General features: G+C 41.2%; 1 protein-coding gene across 4 annotated transcripts in view; it reads left to right on the forward strand.

Moving 5' to 3' along the window:
• Positions 1-25,975, forward strand: part of frmd6 (FERM domain containing 6) — a 133,350-nt gene that overhangs the window by 96,090 nt on the left and 11,285 nt on the right. For all 4 annotated transcript variants that reach the window (XM_072568702.1, XM_072568700.1, XM_072568703.1 and 1 more), the window contains 5 exons: positions 5,369-5,434; positions 9,074-9,142; positions 14,810-14,984; positions 16,740-17,075; positions 22,197-22,328. In XM_072568702.1, coding sequence (XP_072424803.1) covers positions 5,369-5,434; positions 9,074-9,142; positions 14,810-14,984; positions 16,740-17,075; positions 22,197-22,328 — 778 coding nt within the window. The remainder of the gene's footprint in view (positions 1-5,368; positions 5,435-9,073; positions 9,143-14,809; positions 14,985-16,739; positions 17,076-22,196; positions 22,329-25,975) is intronic.

Genomic DNA, 25,975 nt, shown 5'->3' on the forward strand with positions numbered 1-25,975 from the left:
AAATTGCCCATAGTATTAGGTGTATTAGTTGGAAGGAAATGGATCTGGTTGAGTTACACTTCGGAGGGTTGGTATGGACTTGTTGGGCTGAATGGCATGTTTCCACACTATAGGGAATCTAATCTAATGTGAAATTGACCATCATCTATTTGTAGCAATATAGGCCGTATGTGCATTACTGTTGCTAAGAATCCTGCTGGATGGTTGCACATCTCGGTAAGGAAGGTTTGTGTGAGGATGGTTTCTCTTAAAGCTAGCCTGTGTTACTTGAGGCCAGACTACTTAAAGGAGAGGAGCATCTTGGCTGCTGGAACTTGTTCAGGAAGTGTTTCTGGTTGCAGTGACACTGTAGGCAAATGTTTTCAAGTTTGTCTGATGCAATGTTGGTGAATCAAGATTGTTTCTTTGACAATAGGGAACCAAAACACTGTCCCTACAGGCTCTGAGAAAGCAGTGGGAGCAGACAGCCATTGCTGGCAATGTGATCTGTCTAGCTCTGAGGATTTGGATGCAACACTGTCTATTGACCCAGTGACCCCTCACAAAGGATCAAGGTGCACATGCATGCCCTTACAAATGACCCACTGGTCTCATACAATGCTTTACTCACATTTCTGTCGAAGGTCCAAACCAAGCCTGACTCATGTCCCCAACATTCAGAGCCTTATTTTGTGCTTAGCACGGCTATGAGTCTGGCACTCAACTGATTTCTCAACTTGCACGCAATGTCAGCTATTCACCCAAACACACTGCAGTACACGCTTTGGACAGTGTTATATGTTCATGCACCATGGCAGGTTTGGGGACTGGGAGGTTGGTTATTTGGATGAGATGGTGGTTGATGGGATCTTGCTGCCTTCCCGCCTCATCACCTGTTGGCTGAGTTGGAAGGGGCCCATAGATGGTCTTCCTGGTCCATCCCCAAATGCAGACTTCAAAGTAAGGGCTTTCCATTGCCTCCACTAATGTTAACTCAGCAATGCTCAGTCCCCATTGATGGGGAGAGGTGGAGCAAAAAATACAAACTGGAGCCGGTTGCTTGTGGTCTCCTGTTAGTGTCCCTCCTTCAGAAGTACTCACAATCTGATCATGTGACCCAAGATCAGGAAGGAGAGGTGACAGAGAACTAAACCCTGTCCTTGCTGCTGTTCCCCCCAATACCTCCTTCCACTGCAACCTCATGCAACCCCTCCTGCCACCACTTATCTTTAGGTCACTCCATGATCCTGGGGCTCCTGTGAGTGTATTTTCTACAGCACCACTGCTTCCTGTTAGGCACTGAGCAAAAGAACTGCTGGCCTGACAGTTGATGGGACTTGCTGCTAGCTGGTTCCTGATCCAGTGAAAGGAATACTGGTGACCTGCCAACTGCCCAATTGGCTTGTAACATGGCGGCTATTTTCAAAGGGGGCTGTGTGACTCTCTCGCTAACTCTCCAAGTCCCATAACAGGACATAGATCAGTACAGCACAGAACAGGCCCTTCAGCCCACAATGTTGTGCCGACCATTGATCCTCCTGTAAGGTAAACCTAATGTACGAACCCTCACATTTCTGTGACCATATGCATGTCAAGCAGTCTCTTAAATATCCCCAATGACCTCTCTTCCACAACTGCTGCTGGCAACGCATTCCATGCTCTCTCAACTCTCTGTGTGAAGAACCCGCCTCTGACATCCCCCTCTATACTTTCTGCCAAACAGCTTAAAACTATGACCCTTCGTGTTAACAATTTCTGCCCTGGGAAAAAGTTTCTGGCTATCAACTCTAACATTGCCTCTCATTATCTTATACACCTCAATAAGGTCCCTTCTCTTCCTTCTTTTTTCCAATGAAAAGAGTCAACCACTCTTCATAAGATAAGCCCTTCATTCCAGGCAGCATCCTGGTAAACCTCCTCTGAACCTTCTCCAAAGCATCCACATCTTTCCTATAATAGGGCGACCAGAACTGGACGCAGTCTAACCAAAGTTGTATAGAGCTGCAACAAGATCTCACAGCTCTTAAACTCAATCCCCCTGTTAACGAAAGCCAAAACACCATATGCTTTCTTAACAATCCTGTCCACCTGGGTGGCAATTTTAAGGGATCTATGTACCTGCACACCAAGATCCCGCTGTTCTTCCACTCTGCCAAGAATATGCCCACATAAAAATCCCTGACACACACCTCTCTGTTGTAGGACAAAGTGACCCATGGTTGGAGGAAGTAACACCTAACCTGGGGGCGGGGCTGGGGTGAGGGACACTATGATCTAACCGCACAGATGAGAACATGCTGGTGATCATTAGAATGGCCTAGGCTAGTAGCAGGGCAGAGACTATAGCCTCTCACTCCACTTCTGTCTCATCTCAGTCTATAACTTACAAGCTGCAGGATCGTGTAAGCATGCACCTCCTGTTCCCTGATTGGTAATGTGCAGTAAATAATATTTATGAGAGCTGCTTTTCGTTAGACAGCCAAGTGGTCCTTCTCTACCACACGTGACCAAACATGCCCTGCAGAACTCTCCCAGGATAGAGGACAGCATCAGCAAACTTACTCGCTGGATTTTACACCATATTGACTTATGGAAGGATTAATCTTACAACAAGATTGATGTCACATGGCATAGATACCAGTGGCTTAAAGGGTCTCCCAGCATCCAGAACTCTGTGCTATACCAGATTATCGGAATGGCGGAGATGTTACCATTGGTGACCTCTATGAAACAGGAGCCTTCAGGATGACAGCAGATTTGTGCTGCCATCACTGCCACTCCAGTTATTGTTGACTACAAGCCAATCCAAAATGTGCCATATGTTCAAAGAGTACAGTCTATAGCATGACCTTTCAAGCTCAGAACTAATTACGGACAATCTTTGACAACCTCCCACATTAAATGTCAACAATGTTCCACCAGCCGTGCTGACGTCACTGGAGTAGCACTGTACAGAAGCCCAAGAACCTGGGCGGCACCGTGGCACAGTGGTTAGCACTGCTGCCTCACAGCACCAGGGTCCCAAGTGCGATTCCAGCTTTGGGCGACTGTCTGTGTGGGGTTTGCACATTCTCCCCGTGTCTGCGTGGGTTTCCTCCGGGTACTCTGGTTTCCTCCCACAGTCCAAAGTTGTGCGGGTCGGGTGAATTGGCCATGCTAAATTGTTCATAGTGTTAGGTGCATTAGTCGGAGGGAAATGGGTCTGGGTGGGTTACTCTTTTGAGGGTTGGTGTAGACTGGTTGGGCCAAAGGGCCTGTTTCCACACTGTAGGGAATCTAATCTAAAAACAAAGCCACCTACAGCACAGACACAAGGGGGGTGGTTAAGGGTGACTATTTAAGTTTCATATGGAGTATTGGATGTTTCATTGGATAAAATTCATTTGAACTTGTTGATGGTTATGACTTTTACTGTAGCATTCTAACCAGGAGGACACGTTAGTTACTCATTGTCGTGTGGAGGCAGTGGTATGATAGAGTTTGGGCTAGTGTTCATGTAAAATGAGGGAGACACAAAGACACTGGAGGAGCAGAACTAGGTCATTTGGCCCATCAACCTCCACTTCCCCAATTATTTAGACCATGGTTGATGTGATAACTCATTTCTTGCCTTTTCCCTATAACTCTTGATTCCCTTAGTGATTAAAAATTTGTCTGTTTCAATCTTGAATGTACTTAATAACCCAGCCTCGATAGCCCTCTGCAGTAAAGAATTCTGGAGATTTACTATCATTTGAGAGAAGAACGATTCCTCCTCATCTCTGTCTTAAGTGAATGGCCCTTATTCTGAGATTATGTCCTCTAGTCCTAGACTCTCCCCGAAGGAGAAACATTCTCTCCACACCTACCCTGTCAGGTTCCCTTACAATCTTGTATGTTTCAGTAAGTTCCCTTTTTGTTCTGCTAAACTGTAATGAATCCAGGCTCAGCCTGCTTAACCTCTCCTCATGAAATAATCCCTCCATACCTGGGATCAATCTTGTGAACTTTCTCTGCATTGCCTCTAATGTCAGTATATCTTTCCTTGGATCGGTGAAGCGAAGCTTTTTTCTGCAACATTTCCGCTATGGTCTGACAAGTGCATTTTATTGCTTTAGCAAAACCTCTCTATTTGTTTGGTCCATTCCCTTTGAAATAAAGACCAAATTTTCATTTGCTTTCCTGATTACCTGCTGAGCATGGATCCTAGCTTTTTGTGATTTACGCACCAGGGCCCTCCAATCCATCTATGCTGCAGCTTTCTGCAGTCTTTTCTCACTTAAATAAAGTTCAGCTCCTCTATTCTTTCTGCCAAAGTGCATAATTTCACATTTTCCCATATTATATTCCATCTGCCACTTGCTTAACCTCTCTATAGCCATCTGTAGATACTTTGTCATCCTCAAACTTGGTTATAGTCCATTCACTTTCCTCAAGGTCATTAATATATGTTGGAAATAATTGAGGCCTCATTACTGATTACTGTGGTACTCCACTAGTTACAAGTTGCCAGCCTGAAAGAGTCTCCCTTATCCCAACTTTGTCATCTGTTAGTTTGTGAATCTCCTTTATCTTAAGCAGCCTAATATGGAGTCCTTTATTCCACCCTCCCTCCTTCCTTCTCCTTTTTCTTGAGTGATTCACCACACTCCAGTGCAGTGTCCTATATGCAGAAAATACTGCTCCTCTGTACTGGTGAGTTCCTTCAGAATTATTGGGAGAACAGGACTATTGCTAGTGGTGATGTTGTTCAGTAGAGCTGCATGCCTCTGGCCAACAGCTCTCAGTGGGTGGGACTTCTGTCAAGCCTCATCACAACCTGTCCAGTAAGCCTGACTGTAACAAGATGCTGTGGATTTTTCTGAAATAAAAGACAACACTGGGCTCTCGCTGGTTTTCTAGCCAGTGGATCAAACCACTCACCGCCTCCACTAATTTACCTATCCCTACCTCACCACCCCGCCATACCCCCCTCCCCGACCCCCTTTATCTGCAGCTTCCCCTACACCCACCCCCATTCCAGAAGAAGGGTTACACCCAAAATGTTGACTTCTCCACCTCCTGATGCTATCTGGCTTGCCGTGTTCTTCCAGTTTCCTGCTTGTCTACCTTGGATTCCAGCATCTGCAATTGTTTTATTGCCACTAATTACTGCATTTTGGTATAAATATCTTTAATTTAGGACTGTTGTGCTTCATTGATGCAGATATCAAAAACTTCTTATTCAGATGTATAAGTAAAAGTCCATAAGTTGATTGTAATTATTTAATGCTGTCAGAAATTACTGCAGACCTGTTACTTTACTGGTGCTAGCATATAGCTGAGGAAACCATGGTACAGCCTTTAACTGCTCGGAAAACTCCTCGTTTGTTGAATATTATTGATCTCTATCTTTTTTGGTTCCATTTAGGATAAAAGGGAAATTGATGCTTCACTGATGTTGGGCTTGACTCTTCAAGGACTTCAGATATTTCAGGTAAGATAAGAAACTGTTTTGTATAAATTCAGCTCCTGTCCTTTCTCTTGCCTTTCACGGTTGCTAACCTGATTGAGAGCTATCCATCTGGAAAGTTGATTGTGCAAGTGTCAAATCCATTCAGTTTCTTTGAAATTTTGCCACACTGTACATGGCTGAAAATTCAATTCCTTAGCAACAGTCCTTGCCATAGGCAAAAATCACATGTTGTTAGTCATTGTATGCTACAGTATGCTCTCAATGATAAGGGCAAAAGGCACACTCCAGCCTTGACAAAACATCATGTTCATCAAGACTGTTCTAACACATTACTAGCTTCCAATCTCACTCTGTCTCCAACTCACTACTATACTTAACCTTACTATGTCCCATGTACTGTACCCAGTTCCATATCCCTTCCCAATAACCAGAAGTGGCCCACATCTCCCTCCATTTCCAAAGTGCTACAAATATAGTAATAGATCTCCCAAACTGGTGTTGTATAAGTTACTGCTGCAGTGCAGTTAAGTTTTGTTGTACTTTGCTTTTTCAAAAGAAGTTAAAATTTAAATATCCCACCTTCCCAACTGGTTTTGAATTTTATATTAGACTCCCACTTCTAAAAGGGATGGAATGGGAATATAGTTCAGTCTCCTCCAGCGCAGTTGTATTTTTCCATTATTCATTCATTGGATATAACCATTGCTGGTTAAGTCAGCATTTACTGTCCATTCTTAATGGTCTTTATGTAGTTGGTAGTGTCACTCCAGTGGCCCTGGACTTGGTCTCCTACACCATTCTACTCCCTGACTCTCAGACCTGGCTGGCCCAAGCCCTAAAGCCTTGATTCTCATTGGTTCTTATTTCCTTGAACTGCCTCAAATTCAGAGCTTGCCGTCCAACCACCAAATCGATCTGAGCTCCTCCTTTAGAGTGCTAACAGGTCATGGCTTTCAATAAGTCTCTCTTGCAGTCTGGCTTGGAGTCTATATTGTACTTGGTTCCTCCTCTTGCTAAACTATTACAACTCAAAAAATTATTGTAATTCAACTCCTTTTCATAGAGATTTTTTGCAAATTGGTTACTACATAACAGAAGAAAATTTAAACTTTTTAATTTTTATTTAAGCTGTTTAATTTAGCAGCATCGATGTGTATTAACTGCTTCACAATTCTACTTCACTGTGGTAACAGGCTTCTCTCTCTAGTTAAATGGCTGCCGGGGCCAAAATCACTGTGGCATGCTCATATTGTCTGTTGCTTCATATTATGCACAGTGCTAAATTTCAGAGATGTTTTCTGATGCAATGCCAAGGCCTTGAAACGTCAAAAGTTATGCTAGAGATCCTGCAACTCCTAGCTCGCTGGCCAGTTGGAATGATCCCAAGTGACTATATATTTCACTATGTCAGGGTGAGACGTCTTCGTCCATTTCATGAAGGCCAGAAGCATCATTTGAGCTAAAGAGAAGACAGAATTTAAGTTCAAGGTTAAGTCAAGAGTGAAGAATAAACAATAAGAAGGTTTCAGAAACATAAAAACTGCTAAATTTTATGAATTTGTAAATACTTTATTTCAGATAATTTCTGTCTAATGTGTGATGCAGCCAAGTGACTAGAACATTTGCGTAAAATATCTATCTGTTTGATAATGTTGATTAGCTTAGGGTAATGGACACAATGGGCCTACTTTTCTTTTCTAATTTTAGTCTGCATACAAAATCTGTGAGTAGTTCAACCTATTATACCATATTACAGTACAAACCAGTGGTATGTTTTAGTTATAAGATAACCAGTTTTGTTGAATTCAATTGCCAGAGCTCCATCTTACTATAAGAAGGTGGCTGAGCCAGTGGTGATAAATGCATATGAATTTTTTTTTTATTACCCATTGATTCCAAAACAAAGTAATTTGGACATTTTGGTGCCTTGTGATCCAGATTTTTTAAAAATTTAAATATGGACAATCGCACTCTAGACTGAACAAAGAACAAAGAAAATTTACAGCCCAGGAACAGGCCCTTTGGCCTTCCAAGCCTGAACCAATCCAAATTTACTGTCTAAACCTGTCGCCCACTTCCTAAGCATCTGTATCCCTCTGTTCCCCACCTACACATGCATCTGTCCAGACGCATCTCAAATGAATCTATTGTGCCTGCCTCTACCACCTCTTCTGGCAATTTGTTCCAGATGCCCACTACCCTCTGTGTCAATACTTACCGTGTTTATCCCCCTTAAACTTTCCACCTCTCACCTTGAAAGCATGACCTCTGGTTATTGAACCCTTCACCCTGGGAAAAAGCTTGTCTCTATCCACCCTGTCTATACCCTTCATGACTTTGTAAACCTCAATCAGGTCCCCCCTCACTTTCCTTTTTTCAATTGAAAACAAACTTAACCTACTCAACATCTAGCACCTTCCATACCAGGCAACCTCCTCGTAAACCTTCTCTGCACCCTCTCCAAAGTGTCCACATCCTTTTGGTAATGTGGCAACCAGAACTGTACACAGTATTCTAAATGTGGCCGAAACAATGTCTTGTATAATTTTAACACGACTTGCCAGCTCTTATACTCAATACCCCCTCCAATGAAGGCAAACATACTACATGCTTTCTTGACCACTCTATCCACCTGTGCAGCAACCTTCAGGGTACAATGGACCTGCACTCCCAGATCTCTCTGCCTATGAACTTTTCCCAACTGTCCTCCATTCATTGTATAATTTGCTCTCGAATTAGTCTTGCCTAAATGCATCACCTCACATTTGTCTAGATTGAAATCTCTCTGCCACTTTTCTACCCAACTCTCCAGTCTATCTATATCCTCCTGTATTCTTTGATAGTCCCTTATGCTTTCTGCTACTCCACCAACCTTGGTGTCATCTGCAAACTTACTGAACATACCAACAGTGCCCTCTTCCAGATCATTTATGTATATCACAAACAACAGTGGACCCAACACTGACCCCTGTGGAACACCACTGGTCACCTTTCTCCATTTGGAGAAACTCCCTTCAATTACTAAGCTCTGTCTCCTGTTGCTCAACCAGTTCTTTATCCACCTAGCTAGAACATCCTGCACACCATGTGACTTCACTTTCTCCATTAGTCTACCATGGGGAACCTTATCAAACACCTTACTAAAGTCAATGTATATGATTTATCCTTTGAGGAATCCTTAGCACTACTGGCATATATTGTCCAGAATCCTACAGGGAAAGTTTACCTCAGCATTCCTAAAACATTTTCCTTATTTTAATGAATCTTTCAATTTATGTATTTTGGTGGTCTATAAGATCTGAACTTTGCTAAAATAGTTCTTTGGTGGTTATATAAAAATGTCAAATTTAACTCTCCATATGATTCAGCAGAAGGCAAGACCAAGCTGATATGGAGCTACAATTACACTGTAATTACACAACATTTCATTTCCTTATGCAGAATAGAACATGATTACAATGCTGCTTCTTACAAACACCTTCTAGGTTTAGGTTATTCTCACGAGTAGTACAGTCATGTGAGCTAGGAAAATGAATTCTGATTTTCACTAACTAAAGTTTAAATACATTTCTTCCTCGCTCTTATGTCCCATGACAAAGGAAAATTAATTGAGGATTTTGACAACTGAATATATTTATTTCATGATTTAATGTTTTCCAGGTTGTGGGAGAATCTAAACAATTGTTGTATGATTTTCCTTGGACCAATGTTGGCAAGCTTGTGTTTGTGGTAAGTTATAAAATCTGTAGCAGGACTACTTTCCCCTTTAAATTATGAGGGAGAGAATCTGTTACTTCCCAGATATTGTTTTAGCTGAAAAGGAGACAGTTGCTGTTACATTTTAATAGAACAGAATTGTTATCCGTGCCTTTCTTTGGGATCTTTCGAAGCTCCACAGAACAGGTTCGGAACTTGTGTTACCAGCAAACAAACAAGAACGCTTCTTTCAGTTTTATTGGAAACAATTGCACAACTGACATCCTTTTTAAAAAGAAAGTACAATGTACATTGTAAAATATCACTTTGGTTGTGCTGGAGTGAAAATATACATATGTACATTGGAGGTGTTTTATCGAAATACTTGCACCATTTTGTGCTCATTACCATTGCTTTTGGCCAAACCTAAGGAAGTAAAATAAAATTGGATAATTAGATTATTACCCTTATTATAAAAACAGAAAATGCGTAAGATATTTAGTAGGTATGGCAGCATCTGTGAAGGGAGAGACACACTTAATGTGTACTAGATTGAGAAATTTTCAAAGGTTCTCTTGAAAAGATTATCTCTCTCTTTACAAAGTACTTCCAGCATTTCGGATTTATTTTTCAAATTTCCAATGTCTGCAGAGCTCTGCTTTTGTTCACTTTTTTAAACCCTTTTCTCAGCTGACAATGAGGGTCTGCATGTTACTTACTTAAAAAGGAGTAACTGTGCTTCAGAAATGGGGAATGCATTTTGGTATTTATTCTTTGTCAGATTCATAGAGAAATGAACAACTAATATGAATAATTTGTTAACACATGTTTGTTGCATCCTTGCTGGTCTTTTTACTTCATTGAAATGTATAGATTATCATAGGATAAAGGCAGATAACGGAAACTATTTAGCTAATTCAGCCCATTGTTCCATACAAAAATGAAATCCATTGCCACACCACTTTATTGCCTTGTGAATGTCCCTGAGTTTTTACTTGCACTGGTAAGACCACTAATGTAACATAGCATACTTTGTGCTTTATGATGTTATTCATAAACTACCTTTTACCATATGGCCCCTGAGAAAATAGAACATAGAACATAGAAAAATACAGCGCAGTACAGGCCCTTTAGCCCTCGATGTTGTGCCGATCCAAGCCCACCTAACCTACACTAGCCCACTATCCTCCATATGCCTATCCAATGCCCGTTTAAATGCGCATGAAGAGGGAGAGTCCACCACTGCTACTGGCAGGGCATTCCATGAACTCACGACTCGCTGAGTAAAGAATCTACCCCTAACATCTGTCTTATACCTACCACCCCTTAATTTAAAGCTATGTCTCCTCGTAATAGCTAACTCCATACGTGGAAAAAGGTTCGCATGGTCATCTTATACACCTCTATCAAGTCACCCCTAAACCTTCTTTTCTCCAATGAAAACAGCCCCAAGCACCTCAGCCTTTCCTCATACGATCTTCCTACCATACCAGGCAACATCCTGGTAAACATCCTCTGCACCCGTTCCAGTGCCTCCACATCCTTCCTATCGTATGGCGACCAAAACTGCACACAATATTCCAGATGCGGCCGCACCAGAGTCTTATACAACTGCAACATAACCTCAGGACTCCGGAACTCAATTCCTCTACCAATAAAAGCCAGTACGCCATATGCCTTCTTCACCGCACTATTTACCTGGGTGGCAACTTTCAGGGATCTGTGTACATGGACACCAAGATCCCTCTGCTCATCCACACTACCAAGTATCTGACCATTAGCCCAGTACCCCATCTTTTTGTTACTCATACCAAAGTGAATCATCTCATACTTACCTACATTGAACTCCATTTGCCACCTTTCTGCCCAGCTCTGCAGCTTATCTATATCCCGCTGTAACCTGCCACATCTTTCCTCACTGTCAACAATTCCACCGACTTTCGTATCATCTGCAAACTTGCTCACCCAACCTTCTAGCCCCTCCTCCAGGTCATTTATAAAAATGACAAACAGCAATGGTCCCAAAACAGATCCTTGCGGAACACCGCTAGTAACTGCACTCCAAGATGAACCTTTACCATCAACTACTACCCTCTGTCTTCTTCCAGCCAGCCAATTCCTAATCGAAACCTCCAACTCACCCTCAATGCCATACCTCCGTATTTTTTGCAGTAGCCTACCATGGGGAACCTTATCAAACGCCTTACTAAAATCCATATACACCACATCTATCGCTTTACCCTCATCCACCTCCTCAGTCACCTTCTCAAAGAATTCAATAAGGTTTGTGAGGCACAATCTGCCCTTCACAAAACCATGCTGACTATCCTTCTCCTGCAGTTTATAATCACATCGCTCCCCATGAACGTACAAACACAAAGTTGAAATAAGCTTATGTTTTTGATTTAATTATACAGAAAATACTTGCAAGCAAGTTGGAGTGTGTTTGGTTACAAAGGTTGCATAAATGTTAGATTTGAAGTAACGTAATTCTAAATGTCACAGCTCAACAGGGTCAGTTCAATAGCAGGCTCAAACCATGAATGTCATAAGATTAATGCGTCATTTCATGTTTTCAATGTTGAGGCTGAGATATTTGCTTGAATGAGTCTGAATTCAGAATTATTGATAATTATAACCTGTTACATCTGCTCTAATGATCAAACCGAAGTAAATAATCGCCTCACATATAAAGGAATGCAGAATTTATAGCTTGTAGCTTAAAATTAGTGGTGACATTCTGTGGATTTAAATACCAAGCTGCAAACTATTTGACTAATTTGACCAGCTGGCAGTTTCTGGTGCAGAAAAATCATCATCACAAAGCTGCCAGTAAAAGCACAACTGTGAAGGTTTCAAAACCTGCGTGACACTGTGATTTGAGAAAATTGCTGTTCATCTCCACACATCTGCTTCGAGTGCTGCCAAGTTTTTATTCCCACAGTCTAAAAAATAATCTCATTTTCCATATGCAATGTGAAAGATGCGTGTTCGCCAGCAAGCTGAACGCATTAGACTCTTAGGAATAGCTTAACTTGAAGGTTTTTTTTTCTTGATGGCAGCTAATAAAGATAGAAGAAACTTTTGACGTGTGCAAACCTGGGGCCAAGTTTTAGCTCTGAAAACAAGTAAGTTTTGATGGGCTAAAGTTTGGCCCCTAGTATCAGAATGTACTGACTTTAGGATACTTACATGAACTGACCTTGACAGATTATTTCAACTCTATACTTTTGGACTGGAATTTTAGACAGCAGCAGCACTAATCAACATATGTTCTTTTTGCAGTGATTAGGGAGGGGATGTTGACCTCAGTCCATAGGGTGAATCATTTTACTTGTCAAATGCCTTTCATTATGGATGCTTTCACTTAAGACTTTTTTGTGCTCAGGGAGAGCAGAAATTGGGCTTTTTATGTTGGTTATTATATTCTGGGTTTATAAGACTTTCGCCATCTGATGTCAGCAAATGCCGTATTATTTTCATCCTGCTCACGTATATTCCAATTGAAGCCAAACATCTGCAATGCCAACCGAAGAGCCAGAGAACAGACGAGGGTCCAGATACACCCAGTCACTGCCTGTCCGCACTGAGGCCCGGCTCCGCCCGGTCGCAGCCTGTCCGCACTGAGGCCCGGCTCCGCCCGGTCGCAGCCTGTCCGCACTGAGGCCCGGCTCCGCCCGGTCGCAGCCTGTCCGCACTGAGGCCCGGCTCCGCCCGGTCGCAGCCTGTCCGCACTGAGGCCCGGCTCCGCCCGGTCGCAGCCTGTCCGCACTGAGGCCCGGCTCCGCCCGGTCGCAGCCTGTCCGCACTGAGGCCCGGCTCCGCCCGGTCGCAGCCTGTCCGCACTGAGGCCCGGCTCCGCCCGGTCGCAGCCTGTCCGCACTGAGGCCCGGCTCCGCCCAGTCGCAGCCTGTCCGCACTGTTAGTATCCACAGGACCTTGCAAAAGAAGAATCTCTGCCTGCCCATTACCAGATAATCCAAAAGCAAAACACTGCATGCTGGGAACTGAAAAGAAAAATGACAAGTGCTGGAATATTCGGTATCATTTGAAGAGGGTAACACTGTTATTGCTTCAGACTGATCTTTAATGAGATTTAGAATAAGTTGGTCCATAATTTAAAAATCACACAACACCAGGTTATAGTCCAACAAGTTTATTTGGAAGCACTAGCTTTTGGAGCACTGCTACTTCAGGTGGTTGACAACCACCTGATGAAGGAGCAGAGCTCTGAAAGCTAGTGCTTCCAAATAAATCTGTTGGACTATAATCTGGAGTTGTGATTTTTAACTTTGTACACCCCAGTGCAACATTGGCATCTCCAAATCATGGTCCATATTAGATGGCTGAAAACAGGGAAGACCAACCAGAGGGCTTTTTTTATATAGATCTAACATCTTTGAGGCATTATGCTAAAGTACCAGCTGGTACACTCTCACATGCTTTTTGGTCTGACTCACTGAAATTTGTTGTCAGTCTACTTTTATAACCATTTTTGATCATGTCATAGGAAGCTGCCTCAAGCTATAAGTTGAGTATTTCCAAACTTTTACAATCAGTTGATGAATTGGGTTTAAAAGAAGTCTCTCTCCAATTGATGTTCACTGATGTTCATCAAGACTTTGACAGAGACCAATGACTATCTATTCGTGAGTGTTTCAGGCCATTAAAACTAAACATTTAACTACAAGCATGTGAGTTAACATTGAGCCCAAACTAACTTCTTCAGGATTCAAAATAATTCAAACAATCTGCTCCTTGGTTTCTTTCTTTTTCTTTTTCAAACTAATGTTTAGCTCAGTTAGAAACCTTGTACCTTTGCTCTTAATTCTTTCCCATTGCTGAGGCACCTGGCACCTTCCTTCAGAGAATGGTGGAGGTCAGAAGCTGTATGTATGAGAAATAAATGCACTGAATTTGTTAGAGTGGGTGTTAATACTCAACTGATGAAAATGTGTTGCTGGAAAAGCGCAGCAGGTCAGGCAGCATCCAAGGAGCAGGAGAATCGATGTATCGGGCATGAGCCCTTCTTCAGGACTGTTCATCAAGAACAGTTCATCTTGCTCCTTGGATGCTGCCAGACCTGCTGCGCTTTTCCAGCAACACATTTTCAGCTCTGATCTCCAGCATCTGCAGTGCTCACTTTCTCCGTTAATACTCAACTGTCATGCAGCAGTTCTCAAAGTATTATTATAACACGTTCAACTTGAATGGAAAGTCTTATTTTAAATTCACATGAAGTTGGCTTATGAATTGTCCACTGAAGATGTTGAACCTAAAGTAGGTCAAAGCATTTGCGTGTGCAACAGATATTATGGCAAGATTTACTGTTAGATCCATGAGGCATAATAAAATCTTGCCAAACAAAGCTTTCTTGCTGCAAATTGATAGATTCCTGAAAGAGAACTATGCCAAAATAAAGGCCAGAGTAATCATTCCCTCTCTCAGTATTTCCATTTTATATCTCAGGATAGTGTAAAATTTGATGTCTTCAGTTTTTCAAGTTCCACAGGAATGATTGAATCAGATGTTCACTGCAAAGAACATTTTTTTGGTCACCAGACACATTCAGAGCTAAATTGCCACAAATTTCCCCACAAATTATAGAGAATCTTTGGGTTCAGGTTTAAAATCATGTAGCAGGATTTGTTCTACAGTATGTTTCTCATTTATGGTGCAGCTTTTGCCCTTTCTTTACAGGGAAAGAAGTTTGAGATTCTGCCGGATGGCTTGCCTTCAGCTAGAAAACTTATTTACTACACGGGCTGTCCTTTGCGCTCAAGGCACCTACTCCAACTACTCAGTAACAGCCATCGTCTCTATATGAACCTGCAGCCAGTCCTGCGACAAGTCAGGAAGCTGGAAGAGAATGAAGGTATTTTTGAAACCTCGAGGACTGGTATAACCTAATGGACTCTGCATTTGCACTGAAATCAAATGTTTTGTTTTTGCCAAAGCTGCTGGGCTTCTCTCATTGTTTCCTCAGTTCACCCAGGGAAGTTGTGATTTATAGCATCTCTCCTTTTTTTTCTCAGAGCCATGGTGCTCTCTTTAGTGGCCTAAAGAAAGCTTTTCAGTAACTTGGACTCTGCGTTATCAGAAATATTTTCCTGCCAACCTCTCTAAATAGCACAGCAAAGCCTGTGATATTATAGTTGGAAACTTTGATTGAAAATTAGAGTAGAAAGGAGTAATAAAATGATTGACAGAAATAATTATATATGTATCTGTGTACAAAGATGTATTAAAATCTTACATCTGCATACCTGCATAGAATTTTTAATTCTAATTTCCACAGTTATGATTAAATGATTCAGGTAAGCTCATTCCACTGACTGCACAAGGTGACCACTAGGTTCTGACAATTCTTTCAAAGCATTCTCCAAAGATTAGTCCTTATCAAAAGTCCCTTCTCCGTAATTGATATTAATATCAAAAACAAATTAATTCCATATTTTATGAGGAGAGGGTTACATTTGTCCATTGAACTATTGTTTGAAATTTTTAATTAAAAATCTGAATGTTTTATTTGAAGATCTTTACCCTTCCGAAAGGCTTGAAATGAATGGTAGGTATTTTGGCCTCCCCAACTCAACAGAGATGAGGGGTACAAGTGAACCTGGATCGGGGGGTTCCCACACACAACAGATCCATAACGTGTGTGATATTACTAGCAGGTTTCCCATCCAGAAGCCAGCCTAATCGACCCAGTCCGGAGGTGTGTATGCAGGGGAGAAGTGGATATTAACCCTGGGGTTAGGAGGTTTGATCCACTGGTACCTGACCCGAGAAAGGGACTGTTTGCAAGGTGTTGGAGGGGGTGTCAGCGGTCAAAGATCTCAGCACTCCTGTAGATCAGAAGGTTACAGGGTCTGAGGTGGGAGCCTCAGATACGTGATAGAGATCAGAAGCATCAGTTAAACAGGGTATTGGAGCTCTTGGGGCTGTAGTGGAGAGAGTGATTGGAAGGCTTGTGGGTTTTGTGTGGGAAGTTGATCAAGCTAAATGCCAGAAGTTGATCCCAAGGCTAGCCATTAAATTTCAAATATATGAATGAGGCAATAATTCATTCACTAATAGACCACCTCATGTTGTTTTCCTGCCCTCTGTCCCAGCTCCATTAAAGTCAAAAGTGGCTACATTGCAAGTGGGTCAGAGTTGGGATTCAGAGTTTTAACACTCCCCTATCCAATAACCACCCATTTTTTGGGATTTAAAATCATCTCCTCACCTACAATTCCCCTTCATATGATGTTTTTGCTCTGAGCTCAATGAACCATAATTTTTGTAATCTACGTATACCTACATATTCAATTTTGCAGGCTGTATCATCGCTGTCTGTCAGCTAAATAAAGAATTGTTTTTCATTAGCTTTTAGCAGAGTTTCCCAAAGAGATTTTTTTTTGTAAAGTATCAGGACTAAATTGTTAAAAGCCCACTGATCACATTGATTGGATGACAAGTACACACTTGAGTTTATCATTGTCTATATAATCTAGTGCTAAGGTCAGTTGCTTGGATGTTGACAGAATAGATGTCAGTGCATTCAATTTTCTTTTTGCATATATTTTCCAGTATAATACACCAGTTTTAAAAAAGTATCTCTCTCTCTCTCTATTTTTCCCTGAAGAAAAAAAGCAGTATAGAGAATCTTATATCAGCGACACAATGGAATTGGATATTGAGCAATTGGAGAAGCGATCACGAGCCAGTGGCAGCAGTGCAGGCAGCATGAAGCATAAACGTCTTTCCAGGCATTCCACAGCCAGCCACAGCAGCTCCCACACTTCAGGCATTGAGGCAGACACCAAACAAAGGGACCTTGGACCAGAGGACAGTTTCAGTGGAAACATCCTTCATAGGAAACTCAAATCCTGCAACTCAATGACCAGCCACGGGAGCTCTCACACCTCAGGCATTGAAAGCGGTGGGAAAGACAGAATAGAGGATGACTCACAGGATGATGGTAATCCAACTGGATAGTGCTGCAAGCTACCATTGCATCCGCTTCATTTACTTGTTATTACTGTCATAAAGCCTAACAAAGTCATCACAAAAAACATTGATTAACAAGTAGAATAAGACAACAGACATAAAGGCTTCTTTTGCATGCTAAGCATTTTGGTCTGAGAATGGAAGCAATAAGAATTTCCAATGGTTTGCGTTTTGTAAGGCTCTTACATAACAAGAGTGTTGTGACGTTTTCAGTTCTGCTTACAGAGCACATCTGAAAGTGAGTGTAATCCAGGAAAGAACACCTTTTTGCTTCATTGCTCCTTGAACAAACTATGGAACTAGTGACTTTACTGATCAAGGCTGAGCTGCAAATATTTTCCCTGAAATATTTTCATTTCTTAAAGGAATAGGGGGAAGGGGCTGAAAGATGGAATCAGCCTTCAATGCATTCCTCCCATTGGATATAATGGGGTGGTGGAGGGTCAGAGGGGCATTATTAGAGTGGACATTTGATGACTGTTTCCCATCAAAAACCATTTCTGATTTTAGTATTCTTTGCAACAATTCTTTTTTTTTCAAAAGAATAAATTTGTAAATATTTTGTAACACTCTTGTGTGGTCTAAAGAATTGCTGTCAAAACACAGTATGATAGACCTCCCACTGCAGATACTTACAAGCTGATAAAAACTGAAACAAAGCTGACCAGAAGTGTAGGATGCTGATTGAAAGTATTTTTTTTAAATGGTAGATTCATTGTATCATTATTTATAGTAGGGAGACTGCTCAATAATGGGGCTTGAAGTGAAATGGAAAAAAATTGTGGCCACCTAAGTGACTGAATGAAGGGACAAAAGTTCTTTAAAGCTTTGAAAAGGCTACAAGGTCAGTTCATGTTAACATTTGCCAAGGCTTGAGTAGGACAGTCCCAGAAAAAAAAAGTGGAATGAAATCCAAAGCACAAGCACTATTCAGAGACGTAGCAGAGTTTCTGACTCAGTTTGACACAGGGGTCCTTTTGATGGTTGCAAAGTGGGTGGTGTATTTTGAATGATGGGCTATCAGTCTGATAGCTCAACACTTCAGCATGCCGAAAAGGTGAATGCAGGCATGAGGACTTCGCTAACTGGTGACTGTATGGTTGTGCCATCCTTGCCATCCATATTGACTGTAAGTGTCCTTGCAGCAAATGATTATCTGTTTACCTTGAGAATATGAAGACACTTACCCCTTGTCATGGCTAGGTAAGAGTTCCAGCATGTGTGATCACACATCATGCATGGCTAATTATGCTTGAGCTGGCTATTGCCCTCCTTAAAATAAATTGCTATTCAAAAGCTGAAATACTGGATGTTGCTGAAATAACTCCACAGAGACCAGTATCCTATCACCAAGTCGCCCTGGCTGAGAGCCAGCTCTCAGGGAGAACAAGATGTCTGACACTCCTACTCCTATCTGTGAGCTAGGGCTCTCTGGACCAGATTAACAGCCCTAATCAAGGATCTCGTATTCTATAACATCCACCTGGCTGACCACATTACAATCACTATAATTGCCATTAGAAGCACTCTGTATACTATACTTGTGTTAGATATACTGTCGTGTTCCACCCTGAGAATTGGGGTCCCTGTATACATAGGTTATCTGCTACAGTTAGGCCTGTGTAGTTGTGTGGAAGTCAGAATATTCACATGTACAAGGAACATATTGGAATACAGCCTGACTGTCCGTTGATCGTCATATTTTCAAAAATGTTCTACATGAAAGAGGATTCTCTTCCGGAAACCCATTATGTCGTTAACATGTCAGCATTAGTTGGTCACCTCGGAGTCAAAGCACTGACTTTAGAGGCTTGAACATTAACATCAAAGAAGATGTCTCTGTGTCGTGACCTCACATTTATCTATCCCCTATCATTAAAAAATTGTCTTGCCATTTATCTTAGTGCTGTGTGTTAATTGTTTGGAAATTCACTAGCCATCAATACTGGAAGTGCAATTCCAATGGTGTTAGTTGACTGTAATTTTTCTTTTGGATGCTATGAGGTTATAAAAAAATCCTATATGAATGCAAATTCCTTCTTCTTTAACTCTTAATGGGGTTATAGCAATAAAGGGACAAATGAACAATTCTTGAAAAACCTGGGAGTCAATAGGAAAAGAGAGGGCTGAAAGGTTCAAAACTAGGTTTAAAGCTGTGATCTGAATTTTCCTTTGTGTTTTTAACAGATTTTATTTCTAACTTGCATTTATTTAATACTTTCAATGTGAAGAATATTCCAATATGCTTCAGAAATAGTTGCAGAGAAAATGGGTGTCAAGTTTGGAACGGAAAGGAAGATTCACTTCACTATTCGATTGTACTCCAGGCTGAATTTGCATTTGTCACTCTTCCTAAACTTCAACTGATTCATAGCTCTTCTAATCTACACCTCAGTCCTGACCTTCCTCTGCTTCAGTTACATTGACGCCTGCTCCCTCAAAATTAAAATTCTCATTTTGAGTTTCATGGCTTTGCCCCTAACTTTCTGTAGAATTCCTTCAGCATTGCAACTCTGAGTATTTTATATTTTTCCAACTTAGTCTCTGATGCAGTCCTCAATTTTCTTCATTCCACAAATGACTGGCTTTCCTTTAACCGTCTAGGTTCAAAGCTGCAAAATTCACTCCCTAAATCTTTTTATCTTTCTCCCTGCATGTATGTGTCTCACTCTTTCTGTTTCTCTCTGTGTCTTTCTCACTCTCTCCCATGTTGTATGATCCTCCTTGAAGCTTCACTGTTTTGATCATGCATTTACACATCCTGCCTAATATCTCTTTTCTGTAGCTTTGCATGATTTTTTTTTCTGATTGTGCTGTCTTGAAGCCTGTTGGAATTGTATTTGAGGTGTTATGTAAATGCAATCTGTTGATGCTGAGAGAACGGTTTTGGAGTATTCACGCCATAATGCATGCTTCACGATCCATGGCAACTTGATCACCGTTGGAACACAGGACAGGGCTCTAGCCAGTGGCATCATAGAAATTTCACAGGCAAGCGATGCGATCTCACAAACTCTATTTTGAGATTCTAACCACCTTGGCAATTTGAATTAGGCGCTGTATAATTTCTCTCTATATATCTATCTATCCATTTCTCTCTCTCGCTCTCTCTATCTCTATCTTTCTCTCTCTGTCTCTCTCTCTCTCCCCCTCCCTCTCCTTAAAACATATTTTTCTTATTAGTATCCTTTGGTTTTTTTACTCTCTCAATCTGGGCTGTATCCAGCATTTGGGACCTTGCACTTTCACCTACATTATTCAATAAAATAATCTTTATCATGTCTCACTTTCAGGCTGATCTTTCAGACAAAACTTTGAAAGACTACATCAGATTAATTTAAGAAAATTTAAAACAAATATTAATTAGTCAAGGGTTCCAGTTTCTGAGAATAATGAATGTCTAACCTCTATAAACTCTTGGATTGGGGATTGTGTAAAAATTTCAATCCTGAGCTCAACTTGCCTTCAAGTCACCTGCTTCCTGAATTTATGGAGGCAGAACAAGAGCTCAACAGGAGACAGATTGGCCATTTGAATATAATGAGACTGGCAGCTCCGAATAAACTTGTTTTTCACGTTTAATACTAGCTGGGTTTCCTAGGTCTCAAACACCTGGAAACTACAGCAATGGAGGCACAGAAATGCTTTCTCCTAGTCTCACAAGTCTGTTCTTGTCTTGAAGTATTATCCCCCTCACCCTCCCTTCTCACCTCCCCACCGCGGGCTAATGTCAGGGATTGGAACCTGTCAGTGGAGTCCCTGCCAGGGGCTGTGGCCTGTTCCGGTGTGCTCCTCCAATGACTCATGGAAGCCAAGCCTGTCAACCAGGCAGAAATCTTGGCACATATGGACACCATGAAGTTTTATCAGAACAGATCAAACATGTCTCTATTTGCACTGGAAATAGTGTATTAGTTTTGTAATGCATGTACTGCAAACTTGTGGTGAACCTACTGAAGGGTTTGGTAGTGTTGAGTAAAACTATAAAATACCTAAAAGAATAAGAAACCTTAGGTAAACAGTCCACACCACTTCACAGCACTGGGTCACACAACTGGGAAAATAAAGATTAAGGATACAAATCTTAAGCAGGTCTATGTGATTTGGACTACTTTACCAAAATGGATGCAAGTCATTGTTCACAAATCAAATGAAGAAATCCCTCAACCAATTTGATTTTATATTTCCAGAATATCAAACCTATTGTGTTTTCTTATTATTTAGCTAATTTGACTTCAATTATCTTTCATCAGGCAATGAACTGCTAGAATGAATTACTATTTGCAAATAAATACTTCATTTGCTCATAACTTGCCCTGTATAGCTATCTTGTTCTGTTAGCTTGATATAGTCGATAAAGTTCATCGCATTTAAGTATATAATCTACCTATTTATGGGGTAATCTGAGACATGTCTTTTCAAGTCTGAAGATGTCAACTGAGTCAAGGTTTAGTTCCAAATTATAATCTGCAAATAACTCAAAAACTGCAAAGATTCTTTTGTCATACTTCTATCAGCTGCTGCTTTCTATAATATTTGAAGAAATTGTCAAATGCTTTAGAAGATGTAAAATACTATAGTGTGCACACCATTGCAACAGAATATAACTCTTTTACAAAGTAAATCAGCAGAATAAATTTACAACCTATTAATCTGATCAGTGGCCAAGAGTTGTAGGACCCAGACAGCAACAACTCTGTACATGGTTTCTTAGTCAGGTAGTCTCCGTGATGTGACAAATGGATGTCAAATGGGCAAAGAGAAGTTTTAAAATAGTTATTAACGAGAATTAATAATTAACCATTCTCCCAATCTATTACAAAAATGAACCATCTCTAATAATAAGAAGCACAAGCAATGTTACTTCAAGTAAACATAGATCATTTATTTCGGTTAAGCTTGGAATTTTCATTTTCAGTTTGAGTCGGGAGTTTAGGAGGGATGGCTGCCTTTGATAGCACAGGACTGGATCACAATAACTGGCCTTTGTTGAGAAAAATGCTTCTTATTTTCTCAATTGTACAGAAATTATAAGGTTACAAAATATGAGATGTAAAATCTATTTGAGCTAAGTGTATTGTTTTTATCCTAGAAATAGAAATGCTGGTTGATGATCCTAAGGACTTGGAACAAGTGCATGATCTGGCCCCAGACGTCAATCCCGACATGTGTATTCATATCACTGAGGAGATGCTGATGTCAAGGCAACTGAATGGACATGCGGGTGAGCAGATCTGGGAGTGTCTTCCAAACTGGTTTGAAACAATATAGATAATCTTGTTCTGTATAGATTCTCGCAAATGAGAAATTTTGTCATTTGTTTGAAAATGTACTAAGAACAGGCACAAGTTAAAATGAGAATCTACAATCTATAATATTAATTGGAATGCAAATTGTTTTTTGCAAAATTATCAGGCTTGAAGTTCCTTGGTATATTCAAGCAGAGTTGGGTTCTACAAGACAGCGGCTCCTTTTTGACACAATGTAAATTCCACCAGGAATTCCCCTGCAGCTGTGCATCATAAGAGAAAGGGTGACCTAAACATTGTTCCCAGATGAACATATACTGTGGTACAGGAGGTGTCTGCAGGACTTTCAATAACCATTCTTAACATAGAAATAATCCCCGTGCAATTAATTCTTCCTCAAACTGAAGAATAATTGGAAACATAATTACTCTTTAAGCAGAGTGTGCCACCTACAACCACTTGCCCTTCTTCTCTGCTTAGAAAATGACAAAGAATTAGTGTGAAGTGGGCACCAATGTGGTGCCATGTGTGGCACAGGTTCTTGCTTCCTTTGGTTGAGATCAGTGCCTGGACAGACTAGCTGATGGATGGCAAAGCCCCCATGCTTTGAAGAGGAGCTCACCAAGAATTGCTAGGCTAATGCACTTCAGTGTTCTCTCAAATGCTTAGATTTTCCTTAGATTGTGGTTTTGGAGTAGACTATTCCAGTTATATGTGATGAGGAAAGACATTGGCTAATAGGGAAATTTAAATCAGTTTTTTGTTAGCAGGAAGCCTGCCTGCGTATTTTGACTTATCATGCAGGAGAACTGATTGGGATTAATGCTAAACCTAGCTGCCCCTGTTCTCTTCAGAGCACAGTTTGGTGCTCACAATGTGGTCGCCTCTACATTGGAGAAATGAAGCACAGACTGGGTGACAGTTTGCAGAACACCTACGTTCTGTCTGGGGCAAAAAAGGATCCTGAGCTTCCAGTTGCCTGCCACTCCAACTAAGATGTTTCTCATAAGATTTTTATTTCCTAAGTTCTGCCTTTCCAGATGGTGATAGAACAGCTAGGTAAAAAATGTTCATATCTCAGATAAAGTCTTTGGTGAGAATGGTCCTTGATGTGTGATGTAAATTTTTTTTATTGCCAAAGATGCTCATGACTTGCTGAGTTTGTCAGTATTTTAAATTTTATTTTGGATTTTTGGAATCCATAGTAATTACTTTAGTATTGAAGATTTTAAAACAATGTGTACATTTAAAAATATATCAACTGCATGAGAAGTGTTTTAAACTTTTGTTGGCACCATTTTTCAAAATGACTATGACATTGTGCTGTTGACCTAAGATTAATCCAAACCAAAACTATCCTTTGGTCTAAAGTGTTACCTTCTATGTCTCACTTGGGAAGTAAATTTCCTGGCACTGTTTAAAGACAAACTGTTCTCCTGGTTTGTTAGCGAGCAATATTACTCATAACAAATGGCATCAAAAAAACAAGACCATTTGCTCATTTGACTCACTGCTGTTTCTAACATCACCGCTGGATATGACCAGCTGGACTTGTTGCACTTCAGACTACTTAATTACAGAAGTGACTTGGGAAATTACAAGGTGATCAGATTAGATCGAAACAGAAGTGTTTAAAAAAATTTTTGGTGATCTTGGATGTCAAAAATGTACGAATATTTACTTTGTTTCCTGCAAGTTAAATTAGTGTAGGAGAAAAGCTTGGTGAGGAGGAGGAGAAGAGACAGATTCGATAATATCTGTGTTCAGACATGGGAAATGTGATGTGCTCCCACCCTTGTTGAAGCAGGCAGCACATAAGCTTTTAGAAGCTTGAGCATCCACAACACGTTCAATGACCTGGCATGGGCAGTAAAAGGCAATAACTTCAGACCTTTACATACAACTCCTACCCGTTATCTCCATGACTGTAGAGTGCAGCCGAGTGCAGAATGGACTGCTGACTGTCTACAGGGGTTAAATAGTGTGCACAGCTAACATAATGCTTGGATACCTGAAAGCACAGCTCTGCTCCTACAATAGGAGACACTGCAGCAATGTCTGGAAGACTTAGATTCATAGAAGTTTACAGCATGGAAACGGGCCCTTCAGCCCAACTTGTCAATGCCACACAGCTTTCACAATTAATCTAGTTTCATTTCATCCGTATCCCTCCATACCTATTCCAACCATGTACCATATTCCAACCAAATGTTTTTTTAATGACAAAACTGTACTTGCTTCCACAATCCAATCCAGTCACTCTATAGATAACATTACCTCTTTTGTATCTGTCCCCTCATCTTAAAAGAGGAGAAAGTGAGGATTGCAGATGCTGGAGATCAGAGTCTAATAGTGTGGGGCTGGAAAAGCACAGCAGTCAGGCAGCATCAGAGGAGCAGGAGAGTTGACGTTTCGAGCATAAGCCCTCCACCTTAAACTTGTACCGTCTAGTTTTAGACTCCCTTCCAGTGGGGAAAAAGCTGTTGGCTATCTGCCTTATCTATGCCTCTTATGATTTCATAGGTTCCTGTATGGTCATTCCTCCTATGTTCCAGTGAAAAATGTCCCAGCCTATTCAGCCTCTCCTTATAACTCAACAGAGTAAGTTCAGAAATTTAAATGGAGTGACAGGCAAGGATGGAGGCTCTTCGATGTGATGTGGGAGATGAGTGCTTTGGATAAAAGAAGGGTGTCACATGTTCACTGTGGGGTCAGAAAGTCCTCGAGATCAACCCTGAGAAGTAACTGGGTGCGGGTGGCGAGGGACATCATCTCCCTTGACTGGCTGTAGTACCACAATACGTTCAATGACCTGGCATGGGCAGTAAAAGGCAATAACTTCAGACCTTTACATACATCTCCTACCCGTTATCTCCATGCTGAATGCATCATATCTGTATCACTCACTCAAAAACATTCAGGACTTCTGCCTAACATTCAGATCTTTCACCTCATCCTCACCTATATGCCTATGCCATTCTGACTCGCACATCTTGCAGTTTCCATGTATCTCCTGTATTCAGCTATACGTGAGCCAAACACATTGCAACACATTCCTGATGAAGAGCTTATGCTTGAAACGTCAACTCTCCTGCTCCTCAGTTGCTGCCTGACCAGCTGTGCTTTTCCAGCACCACACTTTTTGACATTGTAACACACACTGACAAAGGTCACTAGCTTTTGCAGGCCAGGACAGCCCATAACCCCAGGTAGCAGTTGGGAATCCACATGGGATAGGTGTGTTTTTATCTGAAACAAAATCAGAAAACGCTGGAAAAACTCAGCATATGCGGACAGAAAGCAGTTTTAATGTTTCTGGTCCAGTGACTCTTCTTCAGAACTGACCTGCTGAAATTTTCCAGCAAGTTCTGTTTTTGTTTCTGATTTCCAGCATCTGCAGCTCCTTGGGGTTTTTTTGCTTAGTGTCTTCAACAACAGTCCTCTGGCGATATAGTCCTGTGTCATGGAGCTAACTGTTACTGAGGCCAATTCATCCTGAGTATGTTCAGGATGAAGGTATGGTCCTGCCATGAGTCCAATCTCAAATCCTCAGCATAGGCTCATCATGAAAAGCGAGAGCTGCACCAGGACAAGGACTGTCACATGATAAGTACCTACTCAA

The sequence above is a fragment of the Chiloscyllium punctatum genome, chromosome 4, assembly GCF_047496795.1.
Source record: "Chiloscyllium punctatum isolate Juve2018m chromosome 4, sChiPun1.3, whole genome shotgun sequence".
Classification (NCBI taxonomy): Eukaryota; Metazoa; Chordata; class Chondrichthyes; order Orectolobiformes; family Hemiscylliidae; genus Chiloscyllium; species Chiloscyllium punctatum.